Below are 24,047 nucleotides of genomic sequence, written 5' to 3'. Positions count from 1 at the left end.
CTGCTAAGTTTGTGGAAATTTGTTACATCAACTTTAGGAAACTAATACAGTGGGAATTCAGAGAGAGGTATAGATGTAGTGAACATCTGGGGAGCAGATGCAATTTAATGCAATGTGGCGCTATCTATATAAGGATTAAGATATGTATGAAAGAAAGAGGTAGAGCAAGTAGGAGATCATGAGTTAAGTTTTGGAGATGCTGAGTGTCAAAAAATAAGAATAATCCAAGAGGAGCTTTGGAAGAATAGACACGGAGCTTAAGAGAGAGGTTTGGGCTCTGTCTCCATATTTGGGCTGATTGGCATAAAGAAGAAGTAAACTTATAGTAAAGAATAAAACCATGGTGAAGTAGTGGCTTTTGATTGTTATATTTAACACATTTCCATGCAGTTTTTCTGAGTATTTACTGCGTTGATGGTACTCTAAAACCCATGATTTTCTTCTTGCTATTATCTCAATATTACATTGTCATTCTGACAATGTGAAAATGATTCAAATTTAAATATGTTTTCCTTAAAGTGTGCCTTTTGTCAGTACTGGATATTGGATAGCAGAAAGTTGAGAAGGATGAGTTGAAGCCAGGGTGAGGAGTTGAAGCCAGGATGAGGGGTTAAGTTAGAGCAGAAAGGTATGATGATGTTGAGGGTCTAGAAAGTGTGCAGTTCAGATGGATGTATATGCTAAATCCAACTGTGGGCACAGATTTCAGAATCAGGGCAGAATCAGAAGGCTTAGATAAGAAGAAACCAGCAGACAGGTAAGATTCAAGCGTCATGATCAGAGGGAAGGGTCTAAGACATTCACAGAAGTAGAGAAGGACAAATAAGAAACAAAGATTCAGGTATGAAGTCAGGGTTTACATCCCAGTGGTAGAAATTAGAAGCCAGCTCACCTGGCTAGTTTTTTGTATTTTTTAGTAGAGACGGGTTTCACCAGGTTAGCCAGGATGGTCTCGATCTCCTGACCTCATGATCTGCCTGTCTCGGCCTCCCAAAGTGCTGGGATTACAGGCTTGAGCCACCGCGCCCGTCCCAACTACTCGGGAGGCTGAGGCAGGAGAATGGCCTAAACCCGGGAGGCGGAGCTTGCAGTGAGCCGAGATCCGGCCACTGCACTCCAGCCTGGGCAACAGAGCGAGACTCCGTCTCAAAAAAAAAAAAAAAAAAAAAAAAAAAGAAATTAGAAGCCAGAATCAGATCCACAAAAGAAAAAAAGGGGCTACAGCTGTTTCTACACCTGTGGAGAAGGCAAGTGTGTTTGGATTATGACACAGGTCACAAAAACAGGCCCAGGTCACAAAGCAACTGAATAATGAGCATCTGTACAATAGAAATGGGGACCAGGTACAAGGATAATCATTTTGTTGACCCAACAGGCTTTAATACAGTTTCTTCTGGAGTGGGAAGCACCCAGTGGAACGTAGTGACTGTCTGATGGGTCCTGTTAGGAGACACTGCAATAGATGAATCCAAGGAGAGGAAACTATGTCATTTATAACAACTTTGACACATAATGATATGTTTTTTTTAGAAAACAACTTTATTTTTAGATTATATGATGAACCCATCCCAAGATTTTGTATTTTCCTATGGATCCCAAATATGTAATCCAAGTTGTATTTTCCCTAAAATCAGCATAGCTAAAAGCCTGGAGAATCTTTTGTTCTTGATTCTGAGGCTATAATGAATGTACACCTGGGCAATGACATCTCAGAAAGGGGATGGTGTTGTTGGTGCCATCCCCTCTGTAATGTGATTTCGGAAACAGCCACCTTTCTCCCATAAGTGACTGGTCAGTCATTAAATCTAAATTATATGAACACAGGTATGTATTGCTAAAGTACTTAAATTTCCATTATTACATTTACCAAGTTCTGAAAAATAGATCTGAGACTAAGAAAAGAAAAATCCCTCTTCATGAGGGAGTCAATAAGAAAAGACTCACTCTTAAGAGGTACGTTAAAGTCACCGTTTTAAAATTCTGTGGTCTTATTCTTTCTACTATGTCTCTAGCTGGCTGAATGACTGGAAATCTTAATAGTTCAGTAATTACATTGACGCTTCACTTTATTAGACCAACACCGTTTGACATATTTCTTTCTTAATCCCAAATGTTATATTACAATTTGAGATTTTTGAGGGGGGATATGAACAAAAAGATTTTTTAATAGGTGAACTCCTGCTCTGCCTGCCCCACCACACCCTGTGCCTGCCCCAACCTATCTTCAGTATGGCTCCTGCCTGCCAACTACTTTCTCTCATGCAGTCAAAGCTCCTGGGGCATATCCATGTCATTATCTTTTATTACTATTATTATTATCATGAAATATACAAAACAAAAAATTTACCATTTTAACCAATTTTTATTGTACTGTTCAGTGGCATTAAATACATTCATACTTTTGTGTGACCATCACCACCATCCATGCCATTAAACTTAAAATGTTACCATGGATGGGACACAGGGCTGAGCCATGAGTCATTGTTTTGAAAAGGTTGAAGAATGCTGGAACCTTCTCGATTTGTAATAGGGGTCAGGTAGCTACTCTTCTACCTCTACGTGTCCACCTGATGTGACGAGAGATGGCACTTCAGCCACTGATTGGACCTGGCTTGTAGTAGAGTTCCTACTCCATTCCCTAAAATCCTGATTTGGATTGCATTTGCTAGGAGCCAGACACAGATCTAAGCCACTTTTCATGTCTTAGTTCACTGAATGTTCACAACAACACACTGAGGGGGAGAATATTGCTATTCCCATTTATCATAGGAGGATACTGAGGCAAAAGGATGCAAAGCAGGTTGCCCAAGAATGCAGAACTGATAAATGTAGCAGGACTCAGATTCAGATCCAGGAAGTCTGGGTCCCTGCTTTCAACCACAATCCTAAATTAATCCCTGAGGAGGCAACAGGATTGTTTGATAAAATTATTTTGTCATTACCCTTTTAGATAACTTCATAAAGAAAGTAATTTCACAGAATGCCCATCTTGCTTTTTTGAACACTTCAAGCTTTATGCCCAAGAGAAAAATAAGGCAACAAAAATACTTTTAAAATAGTTATAAAGGAATACATGCAAAAAGCAGGGGTCTCCACATGGCTAATGGAGACTTTGGCCCCTTTTAATGGGTGGTGGCTTCTTGTGGATATTCCCTAGTCCCTAGGCATTGCTGGTGAATCCTGGGAAGTGGGGACCACAAGCCCCACAAGTATGCTACGTGCCAGTCAGAGTCCTGATGGGAAGCAGAAGGTAAACTCCAGAAGGGTCTACCTGGCACATGGAAGCAAGGTTCTGAGAACCTATAAAAAATGTTGGAATACCCACAAACTAAAAACTGTAGGAAGATATCGTATCTAGCCCTACAGGGACTGAAAACTGGCGGGAAAACTGGAGGGAAAAGGGAATGCCAACAGGAGCTTGTACATGTTGGGGAATTTTGGCAAGAAAACCAGAGAAACACATTTGGCAAGAAAACCAGGGAATTTTGCAAAGAAAGCCAGGGGAATAAATCCCCATCCTCTTTCTCCACCTACAAATTGCCTCTAATTGGTCAAATCCCCCTAGAAGCTAAAGAGAAGGAAGTTCTAGTGATGCAGTCATAGAAATCAACTTAAAGGCACAGAGAAGAGCAGAGACTGAATCCAGGGCTGGGGAGAGAGTTGTAGTGTATCAACTCAGAAGAACCAGCAAAGTCCCCACTGCAACCAGATAATATGAGCAGTATTAACCACTCCCTTGTCTATCATGGAAGCAACATTCAGATCATCCAGTCCCTTGTAGGGCTTTCTTCTAATATCTTCTCACTGAGTTATCCGAACAATTACAGGAGCCAAGCATATCTGGAGTTAACTCCATGTAGAATGGAGGACTCCCCATGTGAGAGAGGCTGCCAGGGCCACAGAGCATGCTGCACCATGGGGACTGGACTAGTATTCAAGTCAGCAGAGCATGGACCAGTTTGTCCTCACAATGTGGACTGCCGGGTTTGGAATTCCTTTTCGGTTCCTTCCTATTGAGTGAACTTGGGCACATTTTTTAAAATTCCTGTAGGCCTCAGTTTCCTTATCTGTATAGCAGAAATACTAATAGTCCTTACAATATAAATTGCTGTAAACAGAATATGTGAATTTGTACATATAGAGCAGTATCTGACACACAATTCATCCTAGATGATTATTATTTAAGTAGCATCTTCTGGTCCCTAATGAGGTGCTGTGCCATCACCCCAACCTACAGGTGCTGCTGCATTAGCCTGCTATTTCTTCTTTGACTCCCTGCTCCCTATGCCTGTTCATAGAGACCTGAATTGGGAGATGCTTGCATGTTGGAACTTTTAGACTAGGCATACGCTTAAGGCAGGGCAACCCACTAAGTTAGGGACAGAGCTGGGCTGTCCCCAATAACAGGTTGAGGGCTGAGATAACCATGAAGATGTCAGAGCAGAAATGGGGTATGGGAGTCTGGGGATCTGGATTTCCTTCAGTTTCTTCTATGACTTAAGACTTACCTTTCATAGAAGAACATAGGGTGACTGAAACCATCCATCAAAGCAGTGTTTGCTGTGAGTTTTGCAATAAACTTTGAGAAATGAGGATTCTGGGATCTGTTTACTATCCTCCTCTAGGAACTAAACTAATATTAGCATAATAAAGACCTTGAAATGTCCCACAAAAGGACCTTATGCAATTCATTGTTTCCCAAACTTAGTTAGCTAAGGAACCAACTTGGTTAATGCTGAATCAAACTGCCAGGTGAATGTTCACATAATGAAACAAATAATAAAGTGTTTAATAATGAAACAAAGATATGGATAAATATTTCACATTAATTCTTGAATTGCCTACTTTTCAACCTGTGGCTAACTTTCTGTACTGAAAGATACCTACCCAGCTGTTAGGAAGTAGATCTGCTGGACACGGAGGAGTGGAAGGAGGTATGCTGTGCCCTTGGTTTACATGGGTGCTGAGCAGCAGGGATCTTTTCTTCTATGGAAGGGGCTGCTCAGCTTCACCTGCTCAGTGACACAGTTTGTAGTTTCTCAGAAAGCGCCTTTCTGGAGAGACGTGACAGGACCCAAGAAACCTCACTATCCGTACCAACTGGATTCCCTAAGAAGGGTAGGATGGTGTAACTGGCAGAGAAGGTAAATACAGGGCAGCCATACATTGCTCTCACAAGTGATTAAAAGCTTGTGTTTTGAGATTCTAAATCTCCAGTTTTACAAGTTTCTAACCTGGGCTCTGAGCATCTGTTTCCTCTTCTATGAAAGGGCGATGATAATAACACCTCCTCTGCAGAAAAGAGTTAGTCTAGCAGGCTTGAGGATGCATATCCTAGAAAAAAGCCTATTTGCAAGGTTGGCCCTTGGTTGGCATCTGGGAACTTGGATTTTAGGAAGTTCCTCACCATTCCCTGATAAAGAATGGCTTATTGTGCCTAAACTGTTTATGCAAAAAAAAAAGAAAAAGAAAAAAAAAAGGTTTATGTTGAACTCCTGTTTTCCTCCTGGAATTTAAATATGGACTAAGCAAGGGTGCCTATGTGACCAGTACCAAATAAAATCCTCAGGCCCTTCATCTCTGATGGGCTTCTCTGGTAGACGGCATTTTACGTGTGTTGTTACAATCAGTCCTGGGGGAATTAACAACAATCCGTGTGAGTTCTCTAGGAGAAGACCTCTGAAAGCCTGCACCTGGTATCCTCTGGACTTGGTCCCATGCCCCTTTTCCCACTGCTAATTTTGTTTTGTATCCTTTCACTGTAATAAATCATAGCCATGAGTATGACTGTATGCAGAGTCCTATGAGTTCTCCTGGCGAATCATCAAGCCTGGAGGTGGTCTTGGGGACCCGTGACAGAGGGCTGCCATGAATGTGGGATAAGACGCATTGAACTTTTAGTGCCCTAGTAGGTAGACTGAGCATGAGCACATCACAGAGAAGAAATCATCTGCCAAGCAGATCTTCACTTTCCTACTAGGCGTCCCTCTGTCCCATGGTGCTAAAAGGCACTAGGACCCTGTCTCTGTCTTTACCTGAGTGTGGGCCTCCTCCTTGCTAACAGAGCAGTAGACACTGCTGATAGAATGTCACGATCCATCTTGGAGATTTGTCTCTGCATCTGTGAACTTCCCAGGAATAATTGCTTCAGGATTTAGAGCTGTTTTGTGTTTTCCTTTTAAGTTGTTCCTTTGTAACTCTTTAACTCAAATTTACTGGAGAGATAGAACTGTTTGTTTGACCATTAAAATTATAGTTGTGTGGTGTCACAGGATGTAGCGTATGTAGACTAATTCAGCTGTGAATTTCCTCTCCACAACTCTCTTATTTAAACACAGAAACAGTATTAGTTCATTGATATTTTCTTTTGAATGCTCTCATTGAGTGGCATAGCAACCACTGGGAAATTCACAATGAGAAAGGGAATAACAAGACATTTCTATTCTGCCTCTAAAAATATTTGGCCTAGCATCTTCAGTGCTTGTTCAGGTATGAATAGAGGCCAAATAACTCTTCTCAAATGATTTTTCTGAAATAATTTCTGTCTTGCTTTTTTTAAAAATGGTCATAGCTAAAGTTTCTTAAACTGTCAAGCAGACTCAGCCAACAAATGGCCAAATTATATTTTCAAATGTATTTTATGCTCACTAAATAATTCTGAGAGATGGTGTATAGAGCTAATTATTGGTGTAATTTCCTGCCACTGAAAACGTTCCAGGTCTTCAACCAAATAGTAATATCACAATCAAAACTCCTTTGAGTTAGCACTCAATTGTGTAGCAGCTAATATAGTTACCCAGATTGGATGTTGTTACTTGAAACTTTGAAGCAGCTAAAATAGAAACCTAAAAATGGCAAGCATCTGAAGATGCAAGGTAGAGGATGATAATCAGGGATTTTATTATGTTGGCTTTTTCTGTATAGCAGTCTACTCCAAAGCATAATGGTTTAAAGCAAAAAAACATTTATTTGTGTCTTGATTCTGTACTTCTAAGTCCAACTGGGTAGGTCTGCTGGTTTTGACTAGGCTCTGTCATGTGGATAGCTGCTGGTCAGCTGGGCAGCTCTGCTTCTCAGGGTCGATTAGTTGCTGGCTGGGGAGACAGGTAACTGGGATACACAGCCCCTCATCTTCCAGCAGGATAGGCTGGCTTTGTTTTCATGCTGACTGCCGTTTCCAAGGACAGCAAGAGGGCGAGCAAGCCCCAGTGTGCAGGCACTGTGCGTATTGGTGTCATATTTTCTCTTGTCTCATTGGTCACATCAAATTTTATATCCAAGTTCAGAGTCAGTGTGGGAGAGGCCTCCTTGAAGGCATGGATACCAGGAAGAATGACACATTGTGGGCCATTTCTGCAGCAGTCTGTGACAGCAGGGTTCCTTTACTTCTTCACACTTCGGTTTGGGTGTGCCCGAGTGTTTAAGGTCAGCTCACTTGTATTTGTTGACCTACTTGTAGTAACGTACTTACAGAATTGTTTTAAATTATAATTATATTTTCCAGGAAAGATAATGTATCAAGGTAGTTGAAGTCCTTATAATCTTTCATCCATTTTCATTACAGCCCTTCCAAATTAGTCTGAAGTAACAAGCAGAATGAATGTGATGGGTTTTGATGGAGTCCAGGGAGTGAAGGCTGTGAATGATCTGAGCATTGCTGAGAGAATATTTATGTAGGTAGAGGATGGAAAAAGAACTTGAGAAAACTGGAAGGCATGGGAAGACCCTGCTTACTACACAGGGACAAGTGTTTAAAAGAAATAACAGTTTTAACAGAGAATGAAGGGAGGTAGAGAAGGAACAATGGGGAGAGTGAGAGAACACGGAGCTCCAACCCCTTGTGCTATTTACTGAATAAATGTGCTGTTCAGGATGATTTTAGTCCATCAACAAATATTTTGTGAGCCCTACTATAGGTCAGGCAAACAGTAATGAAAAAGCAGGAAGCATCCTTTCCCTCATGGATCGTACATTCTAGTAGTTAAAACAGACACTGAGCACACCATTACATGTAATTAATTACTCACAAGTGGATGAATGCTGTGAAGAATATATACATAGAAGTGTAGGAATATGGGCGCGGTGGCTCATGCCTGTAATTCCAGCACTTTGGGAGGCCGAGGCGGGCAGATCATGAGGTCAAGAGATGGAGACCATCCTGGCTAACACGGTGAAACCCTGTCTCTACTAAAAATACAAAAAAAAATTAGGCGGGCGTGGTGGCAGGCATCTGTAGTCCCAGCTACTCGGGAGGCTGAGACAGGAAAATGGCGTGAACCCCGGAGGGGGAGCTTGCAGTGAGCCGAGATTGCGCCACTGCACTCCAGCCTGGGCGACAGAGCGAGACTCTGTCTCAAAAACAAAAAGAAGTGTAGGAATATATGACCCACTATTCCAGTCCAAGGACTGAGATAATCTTCCTCAGCAAATCAACATGTAGGCCAAAACATCATCTTTTACAATGCCCATGGCAGTGTTGTAAGGATTCCCAAAATGGTGATTGTTCTATTCACAGATGAGTAGCTGCAGAAAGGAAAACGCAATTACCTGGGATCACAGTGAATAGGTGACCTACCTGGGATGCAAACCCGGGTTACCTTATGTGTTTGCAACATCATAAAGCATACTTTGCCTATTTTACATATTTTCTAGAGGTGTTCTAGTCACTGGCTATGTTTCACCTGGGTAAACGATGTTGTTTCAAACAGGTAAAGTACACTGTAAAAAAATTGTAAATATAATATGCAGTGAAAAGTGAGTCTTCCTCCCTGCCTTCTTCCCCTGGTTCCCTTCTCTGCAGGAAATATCAGTCAACTTTCTTGTATATTTGTCCAGAGGTGTATAATTAATACTTGAAGTAATTACTTTGTGACAGATGTTTTTCTAAGTGCTTTGTAAATATTTACTTGTTTGATCCTTTATGTGGTGATTATCATTATCAACCCATTTTTCATGTATGTATATGTTTTATTCCACACAAATGTTTTGGATTTTAAGTACATACCAAAGTTTGAAATGTTTCTTCCTGTGTACTGGTCAGCTTTAATAATGCTACATAACAAACAAGGCCAAAATCTCAGTGGCTTCATTACATACATTTATTTCTCATTTGCGAGTCAGCCGTGGCTCAGTAATTTCTCAGTTGGGCTTGCCTGGTCTTGTCTTCAGACTGGAAGTTGGGCTTGTGTCTGCCCTTACGCATCTCTCCTTCCAAGACCTAGGCTGAGGAAGTGTCATCTACCTGAGAGAGAGATCTTTGTGGCAAGAGACAGGAGCACAAGGAAAAAGTGGAAACATACAATGCCTCCAAAAACTTCTGCCCTAAACTTGCTAACACTGTCTCTTCCATCCACAGTCAAAGCAGGTCACATGGCCAAATTAAAGTCATTGCGGCAGGGAACTATCATCCACATGGCAAGTTTAAGGAGAGAACAAAAAGATTTGAATAAAATTATTTAATTTATACACCCTGAAAATTCAACTTTTATCTTTTGCAGCTGGGATCTAGAGGAATAACTGAAAAGATATTGCCCTGAATGAATTAACAATAGCTTTCTCATGGTCTTCTGCTGGCAAGATATAAACAGCTGACTCTTTTCTATTTATATTTCCCAGGTTTTGGCATCATGTTTGGGAAGAAAAAGAAAAAGATTGAAATATCTGGCCCATCCAACTTTGAACACAGGGTTCACACTGGGTTTGATCCACAAGAGCAGAAGTTTACCGGCCTTCCCCAGCAATGGCACAGCCTGTTAGCAGATACAGCCAACAGGCCAAAGCCTATGGTGGATCCTTCATGCATCACACCCATCCAGCTGGCTCCTATGAAGGTATGGCAAGGGTTCCATCTTTGGGTGGGCTTAAGAATCATTCTCGTATGTGATGCACTGCATCAGCTTTATAAGCAAGCTATAAAATGCCTAAACCACGTATATTTTTAACATTCACAGATTATTCACAATTATTCTTTCATGATTATAATTTTCACCATTTCTTATAAATTGCAGCACATGAAAAGGAACTTTGGCTTTAGAAGTGATTTTTTTAAAATCAGACACATAAAATGCGATCACAAAATAGGACACTTTTATTTCGGCTTTAAATGGTGTTTTTGTTAGACTTTATACTGAAGCGTATTATCCATCCACTCTGGTTAATATTGGCAATAGCCTCTGACCAACATTAGACCACCTTTTGTTGTTCTCCATTTGCTCTCAAAATATTTAAACTTTTCTTTCATATAAAATTTACTGCCAATAGATTTTAATAATAATATTTATAAATATATATACACAAGCATATATAGGCATATACATATGTATGTTTTATATGATCAAATAAATATGTGTATATATATACACACAAACATATACACACATATTTGTCTTTATAGCTTTCAAATTTGTCCTTATAGCCTAAGAGAGAGCTATTGCAAATAAAAGCAAGTAATTTGAGTCCTAGAATAAGATATAATTTATCTTAAATATGTAGCTAGGAAATTTTTGGCAATAAATTTTCATAAAAGTAATTACATGTAAGCAGACAGCAGACCCAAAAAAATTTCAGTTACGCAAAGTTACTACAAAGAAAATCCAGGAATTGCAGTTTTCTTCTGCACTTCAGAATGATAAGAATTCTATAGACTATCAGGCAATTTCCCAAAAGTTCTCTATGGGAGTTAAACATCATTGAAAATTATAATGATATTATCCAGTGGATCATTCCAGAGTTTCATAATCTTTACAAAACTTGAGTTCAGATTCTTTCCTTGCTCATTATATTAGTAGATATCTGTGCTATTTGAATATGTTATTCTGCATTAACATGAATACTGCATAAACTGTATTTGAATAATATGCAGAACAAAACTGAATGCATTTTTAAAGGGATGCAAAGAAAGAGTGGAGCTGATACATTATGGTAAAGGCTTATGAAATATCACCTGACCTGACTAAATTAGAACTGTGAGTCCATTGTTCATGCATAGTGCTGGTCATTCTATTCTGGTATTGAACATATGAGGCTGTGCTGCCCAAAGATTGATACAGAGTCTTATAATTCTGCATTTTGTGAGTTTGATTTTCTGGTAGAATTTCAAAACTTTTCAAACCAACTAAAATGTTAAGTACACACACACACACAAATGGATATTTGAGAAGATAAAGCTTTGGGAACAAAAGGAGGCTGTCATTTTAAACAGATATCAATTGATATTTATTAGAAACTGACTAACCAACTCTACTAGTTTGTATCTAGCAATATCCTACCATTGAACATAATTTTCTCCCTAAGAGAAGGCTAACACTTAACTAATGATCATATAATAAGGTGGACCATATCTTTAAAAAGTTGGGATTAGAAAAAAATCTGCTTGTTTAGTTTCATTATTTTTCCTATATCCCAAGTTTTTACACAACCCAGAAAATGGAATGAGCAGTGTGCCCTGAAAAGTCTTCTACTATTTATCACCATGGTGAAGGAAAAATTCTCACATGAAACTAGGACTTATTTTCTTACCCTGGAGTATCATTATCATTATCATTGGATAAGAAACATTCTAGACAGAAGCAGAGTCTTAAAGAAACATTCTAGCTGAAGACCCAGGACATGCGCCGTCTTGTTAGAGTGTATGCATTATTTGGTCAGGACAAAGTGTCATTTACTTCACCATGGTTTTTCACTTGTCCAGATCCTAGCAGGTCCTGTTTGGGAGCAAAGAAAGAGGCTCTCGTCTTAGTGATAACACATCATGTTCAGTGGATGTGGATTTAGTAGAACCTTCGACTTCATTTCTTCCATCTCCTAGGTGGGCTGGCTCGTTATCCTTTCCTCTCTGACAATCATTCCCACTGAGAGTTGGAGCAAGATTTAGCAACTTCTAAGCTGCTAAACCTTGTGCTTCTCTTACTCACTAGCATGGGCTTTCCAGCCCTTGTGCCAAATGCATGAGCATTCAGTCCATATGAAATGAAAAGACTAAAATATTAGTTATAGACACTTAAATGTTCACTGGGTGATGACTGGAAGATACATCTCAAGTATAGAGCAGGTCCTGGATGTCTGCAAATGAGACTTCAGGCACAATTGTACCCCTCAGGGAAAAAATAAAATAAAAACAGACAAGGAGTGACAAAAACAAGATCCAGCTAGGTTGGATCTCACCCATAAAGATTAAGATTAACCAAATCCATTTAACTGAAGGACACCCAAAAAATCCAGCACCTCATACTAACACTAAACTCCCATAAAGCAAATCTTATCTTTCTCCAAATATGAGTATAAATATTTTGCCACATATGAGTTCAGTTAACACCATTAGCAGACAGTAGATGATATTGGTGGTCAAACAGAATCCTGTGACTACCAGACTCTTACAATAAGTAAAAATTAAAAGGTTTAAGGGGCCAAACTATGTCATATAGTTTGTATGATCCAATTTTTCAGAAATGGCTTCTCTGGAAAAATTTTACAAGTCACCTAAGAATGACATATTATAAAGTATAGAGAATATATCTCAGAAGTCACAAAAGTCCTTGAAATAAGAAGTAATGAATAAATGGGCAGAAAAGACTGAATATAGTCATGCATGTTTAAAGCCATTTTGGCAAAATTATTTAAGTTAAATAGAACTAACCATTCTAGTTGGTTTGGTCAAAGTGTCCTTTAAATTGAGAAAGGAAAATGAGAAAAGAGATCATGACATTAAAACAGTCAGTGGAGGAAGTGTGTCACCCCGGATGTTGTGGAAAATACCAGTTCTTCAGTACTTGTCAGCAAGCTTCAGCAAGCTAGTTCCGAGTGGAAATCTGCCGTTGCCACCAACACTCTTCCTTGATTAGTTAGGATTTCAGCTGTTCCTGTTTAGAACCTCGTGCTTACCCATTGTCATGCTTACCAGGACATACCTCTCCTCTGTGTACACTTATTTAGGCCAGGGTTTCTCCAACCATACAGAAGATCAGAATCACCCAAAGAGTCTGATAAAACCCAGATTGCTGGGCTCCATTCTCAGAGTTTGTGATTCAGTAGAACTGGGATGGGGCCCAAGAATTTGCATTTCTAATATGTTTCCAGGTGGTACTGATGCTGCTGGTCTGAGGACCACACTTTGAGAGCTTTGATTTAAGTAGTATAAAGGAATGTATCCACATAAGGTATAATCAATGTGAGTTTACACTGGCCGGGATTTCCAAACTGTCAGAAATTTAACCAGAAGCCACAAGTTAGCTTGTACTTGTGTCAAAAGTTTGTGTGCCCAAACTTTTGGGCTAGCCATGTAGGCCATGTAGGCTAGCCAAGATAACCTGAACACCCGGAGGGGGAGGTTCCCTTTAAAACATTTGGCAAATATCATTGAGAAATTCCTTTAATATCTAATGTGATTCTGTCCATGAGAACATCATAAGCAATATTAGCAAAATCTGTGCTGAATTAGATGCATTACGTAAAGGGCAGGTTGAATGGTCATATTTGTTTGTGATTGCCCAGTAGTTCTCAAGCTTAGACTTTCATAAGAATTTCCTTGGGGGTGTATTATAGCTCACATTTCCAAGCCCCACCCTAGGGATTTTGATTCAGTACGTCTGGAGTGAGCCTGATAACTTGCTTTTCTAACACGCTCTCAGATGCTGCTGGTGCTGCTGATGGATAGACATACTTTAAGAACTGCTGTTCTAGGTGGACTAAAGCCACGACATAATGATCACCCTTTCCCTTTGTTACAGCCTAGAAATCATTTGAAATGCTAAAAAAAAAAAAAGAAGATAATATTTAAAAGCTTTTGTAGCTTCTACCTAAAATGAAAAAAGTATATCTTAACATTTGCTTCATATTTCTTTTTAATTTTCAAGTAGAATTATATAAATAATGTTAAATAGCTTTATTTGGCATATCTGAATTTTATTAAGTGATGTCATAATGTATATAATCTCTAACTTACTTTTTTACTTAATATTATTTTGAGATAAATTCACACTGATGTGTAGAAAATGAGTTTATTTAAAAATTACTCTAGCTTTTTTTCAATCTATCCATTTATCTACTAAGGGATATTGTCAAGTATTTGCTACTATAAGTATTAATAATATTGTCATGGACATCTGTGTTTGTGTCTTCTTGGGCCTATGGTGAAAAGTTTTCTTGCAGTGGTTCTCAAAAGTGTGGTGTAAACCTATGGGGATTCCTCAGACTCTTTTAGGGAGTCTACAAAATTAAAGTTTGCTTTTTTTACTCTCGTTTCCTGTGTATACAATGGAGAAGCTATATTACAAGTGATGATGTCATTGATTGATGGATGCTTAATGGATCGTGTGCTTTATATTCTTATGTTTTAAATTTTCTTGACTGAGCACAGTGGCTCATGCCTGTAATCCAGCACTCTGGGAGGCCAAAGCAAGATTGCTTAAGTTCAGGAGTTTCAGACCAGCCCAGGCAACATAGCAAGACCTCATCTCCACTAAATAAAAAAAAAAAAAAAAAAAAAAAATTAGTCAGGCAAGCTGGTGTGCACCTGTCATCCCAGCTACTCTGGAGACTGAGGTGGAAGGATCACTTGAGCCTAGGAGGTCAAAGCTACAGTGAGTCGTGATGGAACCGCTGCACTCCAGCCTGCATAACAGAGCAAGACCCTGTCTCAAATAAATAAATACATTTATCAGTTTTAATATCTAATGCAGTGAATATTAATAGATATAACATAAACTAAGGTCTCTTTTAGGTCCTCAATAATTTTAAGAGGTTTTTGAGACAAAAAGGTTGAGAACGACTGTCTTGGAACTTATATTAAATGTGATTGTCTGTGACTTCTGCAACTTACCTTGCCCACACTACTGACTTTTTTGTTTTTTTAAATGAAAATAGAGACTTTTGTCTTTTTTAGTTGGCCAGCAATCTTCTAATCTCTACAACCTTTTCAAAGATTATTGAATACAATATTCCATCCCTTTTTGTGTATACTATATAATTTATCTGAACCAGCTGTTTTGAAGTTTTTTAAATTGTTAGATCCTTATTTACCATTCCTTTTCTAATTTTAGCCTTCAAAGCCTTCCTAACAATCTTCTTTTTATCTTTTAAAGATTGAAGAGTCACAGAGAAGACCAGTGCAAAACTGGCTCTGACTTAGTTTTCTTTGTCTTTGTAGTCTTCGGTATTTTATAATCTTTCAAAGCTGAGGTTCCGTCCCTTCCTTTTTTTATCGACTGCTGCTGACTACTGCTTTAAAAACCTCTCTATTCACAAAAGCAGGTAAAATCAAGAGAGGTAAATCTTTAGGTCTGGACATCCCATTCTTGAAGATCACTGTTTCATTTTCTCTCCCATCGTAATCTATGTTGAAAGCTCATCCAAGATGGAGTCTACTTTAATTACTCTGAAATTCTCTACCTTTCTCTATTTTTGTGATTCTCAATTTTGCATTGTGTTTAGAGCTATATCTTTTTTCTTAGTTTTATTTCCATGGGATTCTCTCTTTCCTTGAATAGTTTTTAAAATCTGCTTTCCCAAAATACAGGGCAACTATCTGACATTTTCTAGCAGTATTTCCCTTTGACCTAAGGTAACAGTTTTCCCAAAGGTTCCTCCTCAATTACACATAACTGATGTGCTCTTCCTTGTTACTCAGAGTTAAGCCAGAAGGAGTTATTTCTTTTAGTGTCTCCTTTACTTTCTGAGAGTTGCTGCCAAGCAGTTTAAACTGTTTCCAGATGTTTGCCATGCTCCTAGCTGAGTGAAGCTCCCAGCCATTCTGAGAGCTGGGGCTGCCCCCTCATGACTTTTCTGGCTCCCTTAACAGGTCTCTTCTTAAAGTTCATAGATTAGATTCCCCATTACTTTCCTATCCTCATAAATCGGTGTTTTTTGTTTGCTTGTTTTTTGTTTTTTGTTTTTTTTTTACTCTCCCTTCTTTTAGACCTGTTTCTGCTAAAATATAATGTTGAGCCTAGAATCATCTTTTTTGCAACATGAAGTCCAATGCCTTCATGTTCACTGAGCTGGGTCACCACTTTTCATTTCTAAGTTCTCATCTAGGTGAACATCAGGACACTTCTAAGAGATAACAATGGAGCCAGGAGAAGATCTTGGAAAGAGATATATTCAAAGGAAGGAGGAAGAGCTAGTCCCAAGACCCTGTGGCAGGAACAAGCTTGAGGAGTTTAAAGGAAAAACAGATCATCTGTTGGGTAGAGCAGAGCACGATGGGTAGAGACGTGGGGGATACGGCCAGATGGACAAGTAGGGATTGGATGGCACGGGGGCACTTTTGGAAGCCACAGTCATGAGTTTGCTGTTTTGTGAAGCCTCTGTGCATGAAGGACACAGATCTCAGATGAAGAAATGGTCCTATTACGAAATTAATTGATTTATTTAAAGGTCAGACCCAATGTATAGTGTACCAAATATATTGATCTGATGTGTAATCCTGCAGGTGTTAGAAGTATATTAGTCAAATGGTTGTGAACAGCTGGGATGCCGGAAGTCCTTCCAATTTAATGATTATCAGAAGACATTTAATAAAAATACAAACCTTCTTTTTTTTTTTTTTTTTTTTTTTTTTTTTTTTTTTTTTGAGACAGAGTTTCGTTCTGTCGCCCAGGCTGGAGTGCAGTGGCCGGATCTCAGCTCATGCAAGCTCCGCCTCCTGGGTTTACACCATTCTCCTGCCTCAGCCTCCCGAGCAGCTGGGACTACAGGCGCCCGCCACCTCGCCCGGCTAGTTTTTGTATTTTTTTTTTTAGTAGAGACAGGGTTTCACCGTGTTAGCCAGGATGGTCTCGATCTCCTGACCTCGTGATCCGCCCATCTCGGCCTCCCAAAGTGCTGGGATTACAGGCTTGAGCCACCGCGCCCGGCCCAAACCTTCTTAAAGAGGGAAGAGTGTATATGTTATAAAGATAGTTAATTTCACTGCTAAGCAAAATATAATTATAAAATGAAACCCATTAGGCAGATTACCTATGTTTTAAAACCTCTCGTCAAAAATGTCACTTCAGAACTGCATTGAGTTCTTCAGAACCAGGGCCCTCAGCAGGAGGAGAGATTGCTGATCCTTTGTTAAAGTTGTTTATGTTATCTTTATACTTGCAAAACCAGTGAGGACAACGGACTTGGACACTCACATTTCTCTCGGTGCCTATTACTTCCTGGAATCCCTCGTTCCAGTGTCAGTATCCCTTTTCAGCCCTCCCACCACCACAAAGACTGTGCAGTAGGAACATCACACGGGCCCCCATTTTCTCATTTGCCTAAATTCAGGAGATGTGGGCAAGGTACCTTGTTTCCAAATAAAAGAAGAAATCCAAAACCAAAGCCAGATTTATCATATTTCTTCATTTTTATGATCCCATCCAATCTGGAAACTTCAGCAAAGCAGTTTTTCATTGTATTAATGAAGTTATTATTTGATGTGTACCATGTCAACACACCATCTTTCCCCATAAATGTCTCTCTCTCACACCCCTTTAAAAGTAACAAACTACATCAGCCACTAATAAGAACCATCTTTGTTTCCATCAGTGTTTTGCAGTGTTTTACGTAAGTCACTTTAAGGTTTCCTTAAACTTTGAACAAACTTGAGCTCACATGGTCTAGTTGTTACTCTAAAAAACAAAAGCTGATGTTTTCAGAGAAGACAGTATCACCCCAGGGAATTTATCCCTGCAGGTAGCCACCTCTTCCTCCATTTGGCAGAGGCCAATGTTAACCACACACCTCCAGGCCTCTTGGCAGGGCCATCCTGGTACCCAGTGTGATAGCTCTGTAATCACAAATGGGTGATGTCACAGCTGTCACACCTGCAGCTCCCTGGAACCAGCAGAGAATAACTGGACATTCATGGTCCATGATCCTGGCATTTGGAAGACAGCTCCTAGGCTCCCAACTAAAACTGGGTCACGGAGACCCTATGCTCTCAAAAATAATCCTTCTAAATCCAAAGAAAAAAGGCATGTGGCTCTCTGTGACTCCCACTCATGCTTGGAACTTGAAAGATTTAATCTCCTGCCACCCTCAAGACCAAGGTAAACACAAATTGAACGTACCATTTTAAAGCAATTGTCAGTTATAGGTTATATTGAAAACTTATTTACTCCCAATTGGTGGTTAGATCTATTCCTGAAGCCCTCTTCTCATGGTTCAAAATGCCGTTCCCAGCATTCCTGCAGTGGCTGTGTTCCCCTACTGTAACTCCTGGGAGGAAGCGATAGAGAAGAACCCACACAGGGATTGCATATACTGAGGGGCCCTGTGAGTACCTCCACTTGAGTGTTTTAGCCCAACTCTACTCCCAGAGTGGAAGCTGGTGTGAAGGCAATGCAGGTGTCAAATCTATAGTAATCTCTAGTTTTTGCTGAAATCTCTTAGGCAACAGGCCTGACCAAAATCAAGAGTATGGTTACCAAACATCGGATAGTGTTTTACAGAGTACAAAATATTTAAGATTTATTCTTTTGTGGCACTTGTAATAACAAATAGTTTTAACCCAGTTGTACAGATGAGTCTTGACTGAGTATGATTGATTTGTTCAAATTCACCCAATTTCTAAGTTGAACCCAGTTATTTATTTATTTATTTAGAAACAGGGTCTCACTCTATCACCGAGGCTGAAGTGCAGTGACACGATCATAGCTCACTGCCACCCTTGTATTCCTGGGCTCAAGCAATCCTCCCACCTCAGCCTCCTGAGTGAGTAGCTAGAACCACATATGCACACCACCATCCCTGACTAATTTTTTATTTATTTTCTTATGAACACTGGGTCTGGCTATGTTGCCCAGGCTGGTCTTGAACTCCTGGCCTCAAGCAATCCTCTGGCCTTGGCTTTCCAAGTCAAGAACCCAGTTCTAATACCATAAACTCAGCTGCATTTGGTTGCTACATACCCATTGTTTATAACTCCTGTGCTCTTCTTCCCTAAAGTGTTAATGATTACTTTGTGTATTCCCTCCCTCAAAGTATTTGCTTTCGAAATGAGGAGCATAGGAAAAAGACAATCATAATTCCAAAAAGAGAAATTTATATTGCAATATCAGACAGGTAAGTGGGATGGAGGTATTTTTGAGCAGGGGACATTTTCCAGTTTGCCTCAAGTAGCACAAGAAAGATTGATAGGCCTGGAGAATGTTGGCAAAAAAAAAAAAAAAAGATAAGAGATATCACTTATTGCTCACGGCCCCATGTACCACATGCTGTGTTCCATAGGTGCTTCACATACACCATCTCTGTAGACTAAATTATTAAACTCGATTTTTTGGCTGGGCATGGTGGCTCATGCCTGTAATCCCAGCACTTTAAAGGCCAAGGTGGGTGGATCACTTGAGGCCACGAGTTCAAGACCAGCCTGGCCAACATGGGGAAACCCTGTGTCTACTAAAAATACAAAAAATAATGGGACATGGTGGCATGCACCTGTAATCCCAGCTACTCTGGAGGCTGAGGCATGAGAACCACTTGAACCTGGGAGGCGGAGGCTGCAGTGAGCAGAGATCACGCCACTGCAATCCAGCCTGAGTAATGGAGTGACACCCTGTCTCAAATACTAAATAAATAAACCCAATTTTTCATTCTTCTCACCACAGCCTCATAAAGGGCTGAGTTCTTCCCCACTCCTTGAATTTGCATGTGACTTGCATGGCCAATGGGGTGACGTGAACAGACTTCTAATGGACAGCTAAGATTTCCCTCTGTGCTTATGCCAACATCATAAGAATATGCCTTAGATGACAGACTGCCTGCATCTCTGAAACTTGAAGCAGAGCCACCCAGCCCAACCTCATTGTATGAACCTGAGTGTGGGTGGTTTGTTGTGCAGCCTTATAGGACAACTGACTGATACACTATCTTACTTAGCCCCATACCAGCCTTTTCAATTAGAGAGTAGTAACTCCATCTTTTGGGTAAGGAAAGCAAGTCTTAGAAAGGTTAAAGGATTTGTTGAAGATCCCACTTCTGTAACTGGAAAGGCCCAGGACTCAAACTTTATACCTATCTGACTCCAAGACCCGTGCTTATAATCACCACACCACTGTGCCTCCTGGTAATAAGTATGTTTGGGCATGAAAAACTGTTATATGCATAAATGATGCTAAGTCAGAAAACAAAATTGCTTCCTTCTTACCTTTTCACCTTGCAGATTGTGTAACTGAGACTCAGGTAGGCACAGTGGTTTTTCCTAAGACCGCAGAGCACATCAATGTCATACATTATTTCTGTGGTTAAGGAATGCTTTTGATTTGATCATGTAGAAATTCCAGATTTAGCCCATGAGCTCTCCCTTGAGAATCTGAAAAGGACATCATTATAAACACCTACCTGACTATGATTCCCTATCATTACTGCCATATGACTTTATTTTTCAGTTGTAGAGTACTCAGAGAGCTTTACGGAGTCTTTCATTATACATGTAATCCATGCAGTCTTCTCAAGTGAATTAGGCAGAATATTTAAATAGGAAATGTCAATGAAATCATACAATGAGAAGCAAATGAGTGAACTTTCAAATGTGTGCCGCTCACTCCTGCTCCACTATGACCTCGATGCTCCCTGAGCTCATCATATTTTAGGTCAAACAGCACACCCTCCAGATCACAAGCGTGTCTCCAGAACTGTGTTGGTTTCCCATAGAGTGGACCTCTCTGAACTCCTGACAGCTGAACTCATCAAATAAGGACAGCTGTGCTTTGATAGATGGGAAATTCTATGTAATGTGAAATGATATTTTCGGGGACATCTTCTTTTCCCCAGCTCTTCTCTCCCAGCAGTAGTGACCTAACTGAAAATAATCCTTCTAAATGAAAAGAGAAAAGGCATGTGGCTCTCTGTGACTCCCACTCATGCTTGGAACTTGAAAGATTTAATTTTATCTCTCATTTAGCATCATATAGAAATTGGGACAGTAAGATGGCAGCTAGAGGCTGCTTTAGTGGAACTATCAAATCCTATCCTTTTTAATGTTTTATTGTGTAATTTTAAGTGGAAGCATTATGCTGCCAACTTTATATTGATGATAAATCTATCACTTTAAAATCATTTCCAAGCAGCACATCATTATCTAATTGATTGGCTGCTACTACTGTTACCTTTAAGATTAAATCCTGCCCAAGAAGGTACCTAAGTGTTTGCTGGAATCACTGAATCCATCACCTGTTGAGAATCTTCCTATCAGCTTTCTATTACTGTATGACAATTACCACTAAGTTAATGGCTTCAAAGAACGCATATTTATTATCACAGTTTCTCTGAGTTCAGATTCTAGGCATGGCTTAACAGGATCTTCTTGCTCAAGGTTTCACAAGGCTGCAATTAGGGGGCCAGCTGGGCTTCATTCCCATCTGGAGTCTCAAATGGGGAAGAATCCACTTCCAAGCTTATTTAGTCAGAATTCTGTGGGCAGAATTCTTTTCTTTGCAGCTGCAGAATGCGTGACAGCTTGCTTCTTCAAAGCTAGCAGGAAAGCAAGAGCTAGTCTGCTTGGGAGATATATATATATATATATATATATATATATATATATATGATATATATATATATATATATATCTCATAATGTACTCACAGAAGTGATATCCCATCAGCGTTGCCATATAATGCAAGGTAACCATGAGAGTGACATCCCATCACCTTTGCCATGTAACATAACACAGAAGGCACAGCCTGTTACCTTTGCTGTATTCTATTGGTTAGAAGCAAGCCACAGATCCTGCCTATACTCATGGAGAGGGGATAATCAAATGATCACTAGGAGGTGGGAAACATTGAGGGGTCACCCTAGGGTCTATCTACCCTGGTTCCCAATGTCATTCCCACATGCAAAATGCATTCATCCCAGCCCAAGATCCCAAAATCTCATCCCATTGCAGCATCATCCCAAAGTCCAAACTCTCATCATCTAAATTGTGATTAGGTATTGATGGAGTGCTTGGGAGTCATCTATTAAATGTAGCTGCTGGGGCACAATTCCTCTCCATCCATGGACCTATGAAGCTAAAGAGACAAATTATATGCCCCCAGCCTTTTCCAACATATAATGGCGGGACAGCGCAGGATAACAGGTGTAAAAATTCTGATTCAAAATGGGGGCAGGAGGAGGGCAAGCAGGTGGAAGGTAAAAAGGAATTACCGGTCCGTGGCTCTTCTGAAATCCAGCCAGGCAAATGTTAGGAGTTCTCTGATTACATTTCAAAGCTTGGGAATGGCCCTCTGTGGCTTAGGCTCCATCCTCAGGGTTCTTGGTTCTGCCCTTCTTTTTCATGAAAGGCAGCACATGTTTGCATCCTGAGTACTTTTATCAGCATGCTTTCCAATGCTAGTAGAATGGGAAGGGTCTGAAAGCCTCCTTTATTTCATACTCTTTTTGTCCCTTTCAGGCCAAGTGGTCAGTATTCCTGATGAAACAATTTCTTAAGAACTTTGTAGAGTTTGTATGGATTCACTGCAGTTCATTCCACTAGGTGAAGCCATATCCACAGATATTTTAAAGATAAACCTCCCTATTCCTTGGCCTCCTTCTGAGATGACTGAGGGACAATGCCCATATGCTTCCTTGAGGTTTTCTGGCTCGATTAAGAAGATCTATAGGGAAAACCCTTAATTTCTTAAATGAGCCTTTCATGTAGCTGCATACTTTTGTCTTCTGATCTTTCTAAGTTTCTAACAAAGAGCTGTACAGTCACACTCAGACTTTTCCCTAGTGCATGCTCTCCTGAGAGTGAATCTCTTCATTTTAGCATCTGTGCCATCTAGAGATCATCGGAATTTTTTACATTGTCAGATTCTGATTCTGTTTTTTAAGAAAAATTGTCCTCCCAATTTTCCTCTTTCCTCACACATTTTACTATAAGCAGAAAGAAGAAACCAGGGGGTTCCTTCAACACTTCTTAGAAATCTTTATACAGCCAAGTTTATCACTTTCAATTCTGCTTTCCAGATAACCTCAGGAGACTATTTCACCAAACTTTACATTACAAAAGATTCTCCTTCCTCCTTCCTTCAGTTTCCAATGAGTGTTCCTCACTTTTGAGCCTTCACCATCAGCATCCTCAAAGTCCAGATTTCTGCTCTGAGTCTGTTCATGTCATTTAGGCTTTTTCTACCATATTCCTCAAAATTCCCCCAGCTTTCACCCACCTGGTTACGAAACCCCTTCCACATTGTTATGGATTGAATTGTGTCCCTCCCAAACGTTCATGTTGAGGTGTTAACCCCCAATGTGACTTTGTTTAAAGATACAGACTTTAGAGAAGTAATTAAGGCTATGTGAGGTTCACAAGGGTAGGACCCTAATCCAATAGGGCTGGTGCCTTTATTAAAAAAGGAAGAGCTCAGTCATGATGGCTCACACCTGTAATCCCAGTGCTTTGAGGGGCCAAGGCAAGAGGATCACTTGGGTCCAGCAGTTCAAGACCAGGTTGAACAACATAGCAAGACCCTGTGTGTATTTTTTAAAAATTAAAAAAGAAAAAAAAGAGGAGGAGGAAGAGACACCAAAGGTGCCCACCCAGAGAAAAGGCTATGTGAGGATATAGGTAAGAAGGCAGCCACCCCAGTCTGTGTTATTTTGTTATAGCAGCCCAAGCAAACTAATACTCACATTTTTAGTAGTTCCCCACTTCCAGGTATCAAAAGCTATATTAGTTTTCTATTGCTATGTAACACATTACCATAAATGTAACAGCTGAAAACAACACACATTTGTTAATATCCTTGCAGTTTCTATGGGTCAGGAGTCTGGCACAGCTTCACTGACTCCTCAGGTCTCAGGATGCTGAAATTCAGGTGTCAGCTTGGCTACATTCTCCACTGCCTTCCCATCCAGAGGCTTGACAGGGCAAGAACTCACTTCGCAAAATTCATTTCCTTGCAGCTCTGAGGGAATGGGGTACTGAGGCCAGAAAGGAGAAGAAGCCTGGTTTGTTGATGAACAGGCAACCCCATCGGCAAGCAGGCTCAGTTGTGCCAGGGATGCTCTGAGACCATGTGGAGCACACCTCACAAGTAGCCCAGCAAGGAGCAAGGAAGCTGGGACATCTACCCACCAACTCCAAGCTTTCTTGG

The 24,047-nt window shown here is 40.1% G+C and overlaps 1 protein-coding gene across 3 annotated transcripts in view; it reads left to right on the top strand.

Moving 5' to 3' along the window:
- PAK5 (p21 (RAC1) activated kinase 5) overlaps positions 1-24,047 on the top strand; it is a 302,429-nt gene that overhangs the window by 185,336 nt on the left and 93,046 nt on the right. For all 3 annotated transcript variants that reach the window (XM_025399265.1, XM_025399267.1, XM_025399266.1), the window contains one exon: positions 9,616-9,830. In XM_025399265.1, the coding sequence (XP_025255050.1) occupies positions 9,627-9,830 (204 nt within the window). In that variant the 5' untranslated portion in view covers positions 9,616-9,626. The remainder of the gene's footprint in view (positions 1-9,615; positions 9,831-24,047) is intronic.

Source organism: Theropithecus gelada, chromosome 10, assembly GCF_003255815.1.
Source record: "Theropithecus gelada isolate Dixy chromosome 10, Tgel_1.0, whole genome shotgun sequence".
Classification (NCBI taxonomy): domain Eukaryota; kingdom Metazoa; phylum Chordata; class Mammalia; order Primates; family Cercopithecidae; genus Theropithecus; species Theropithecus gelada.
This window is presented reverse-complemented; position numbering and strand designations above follow the sequence as displayed.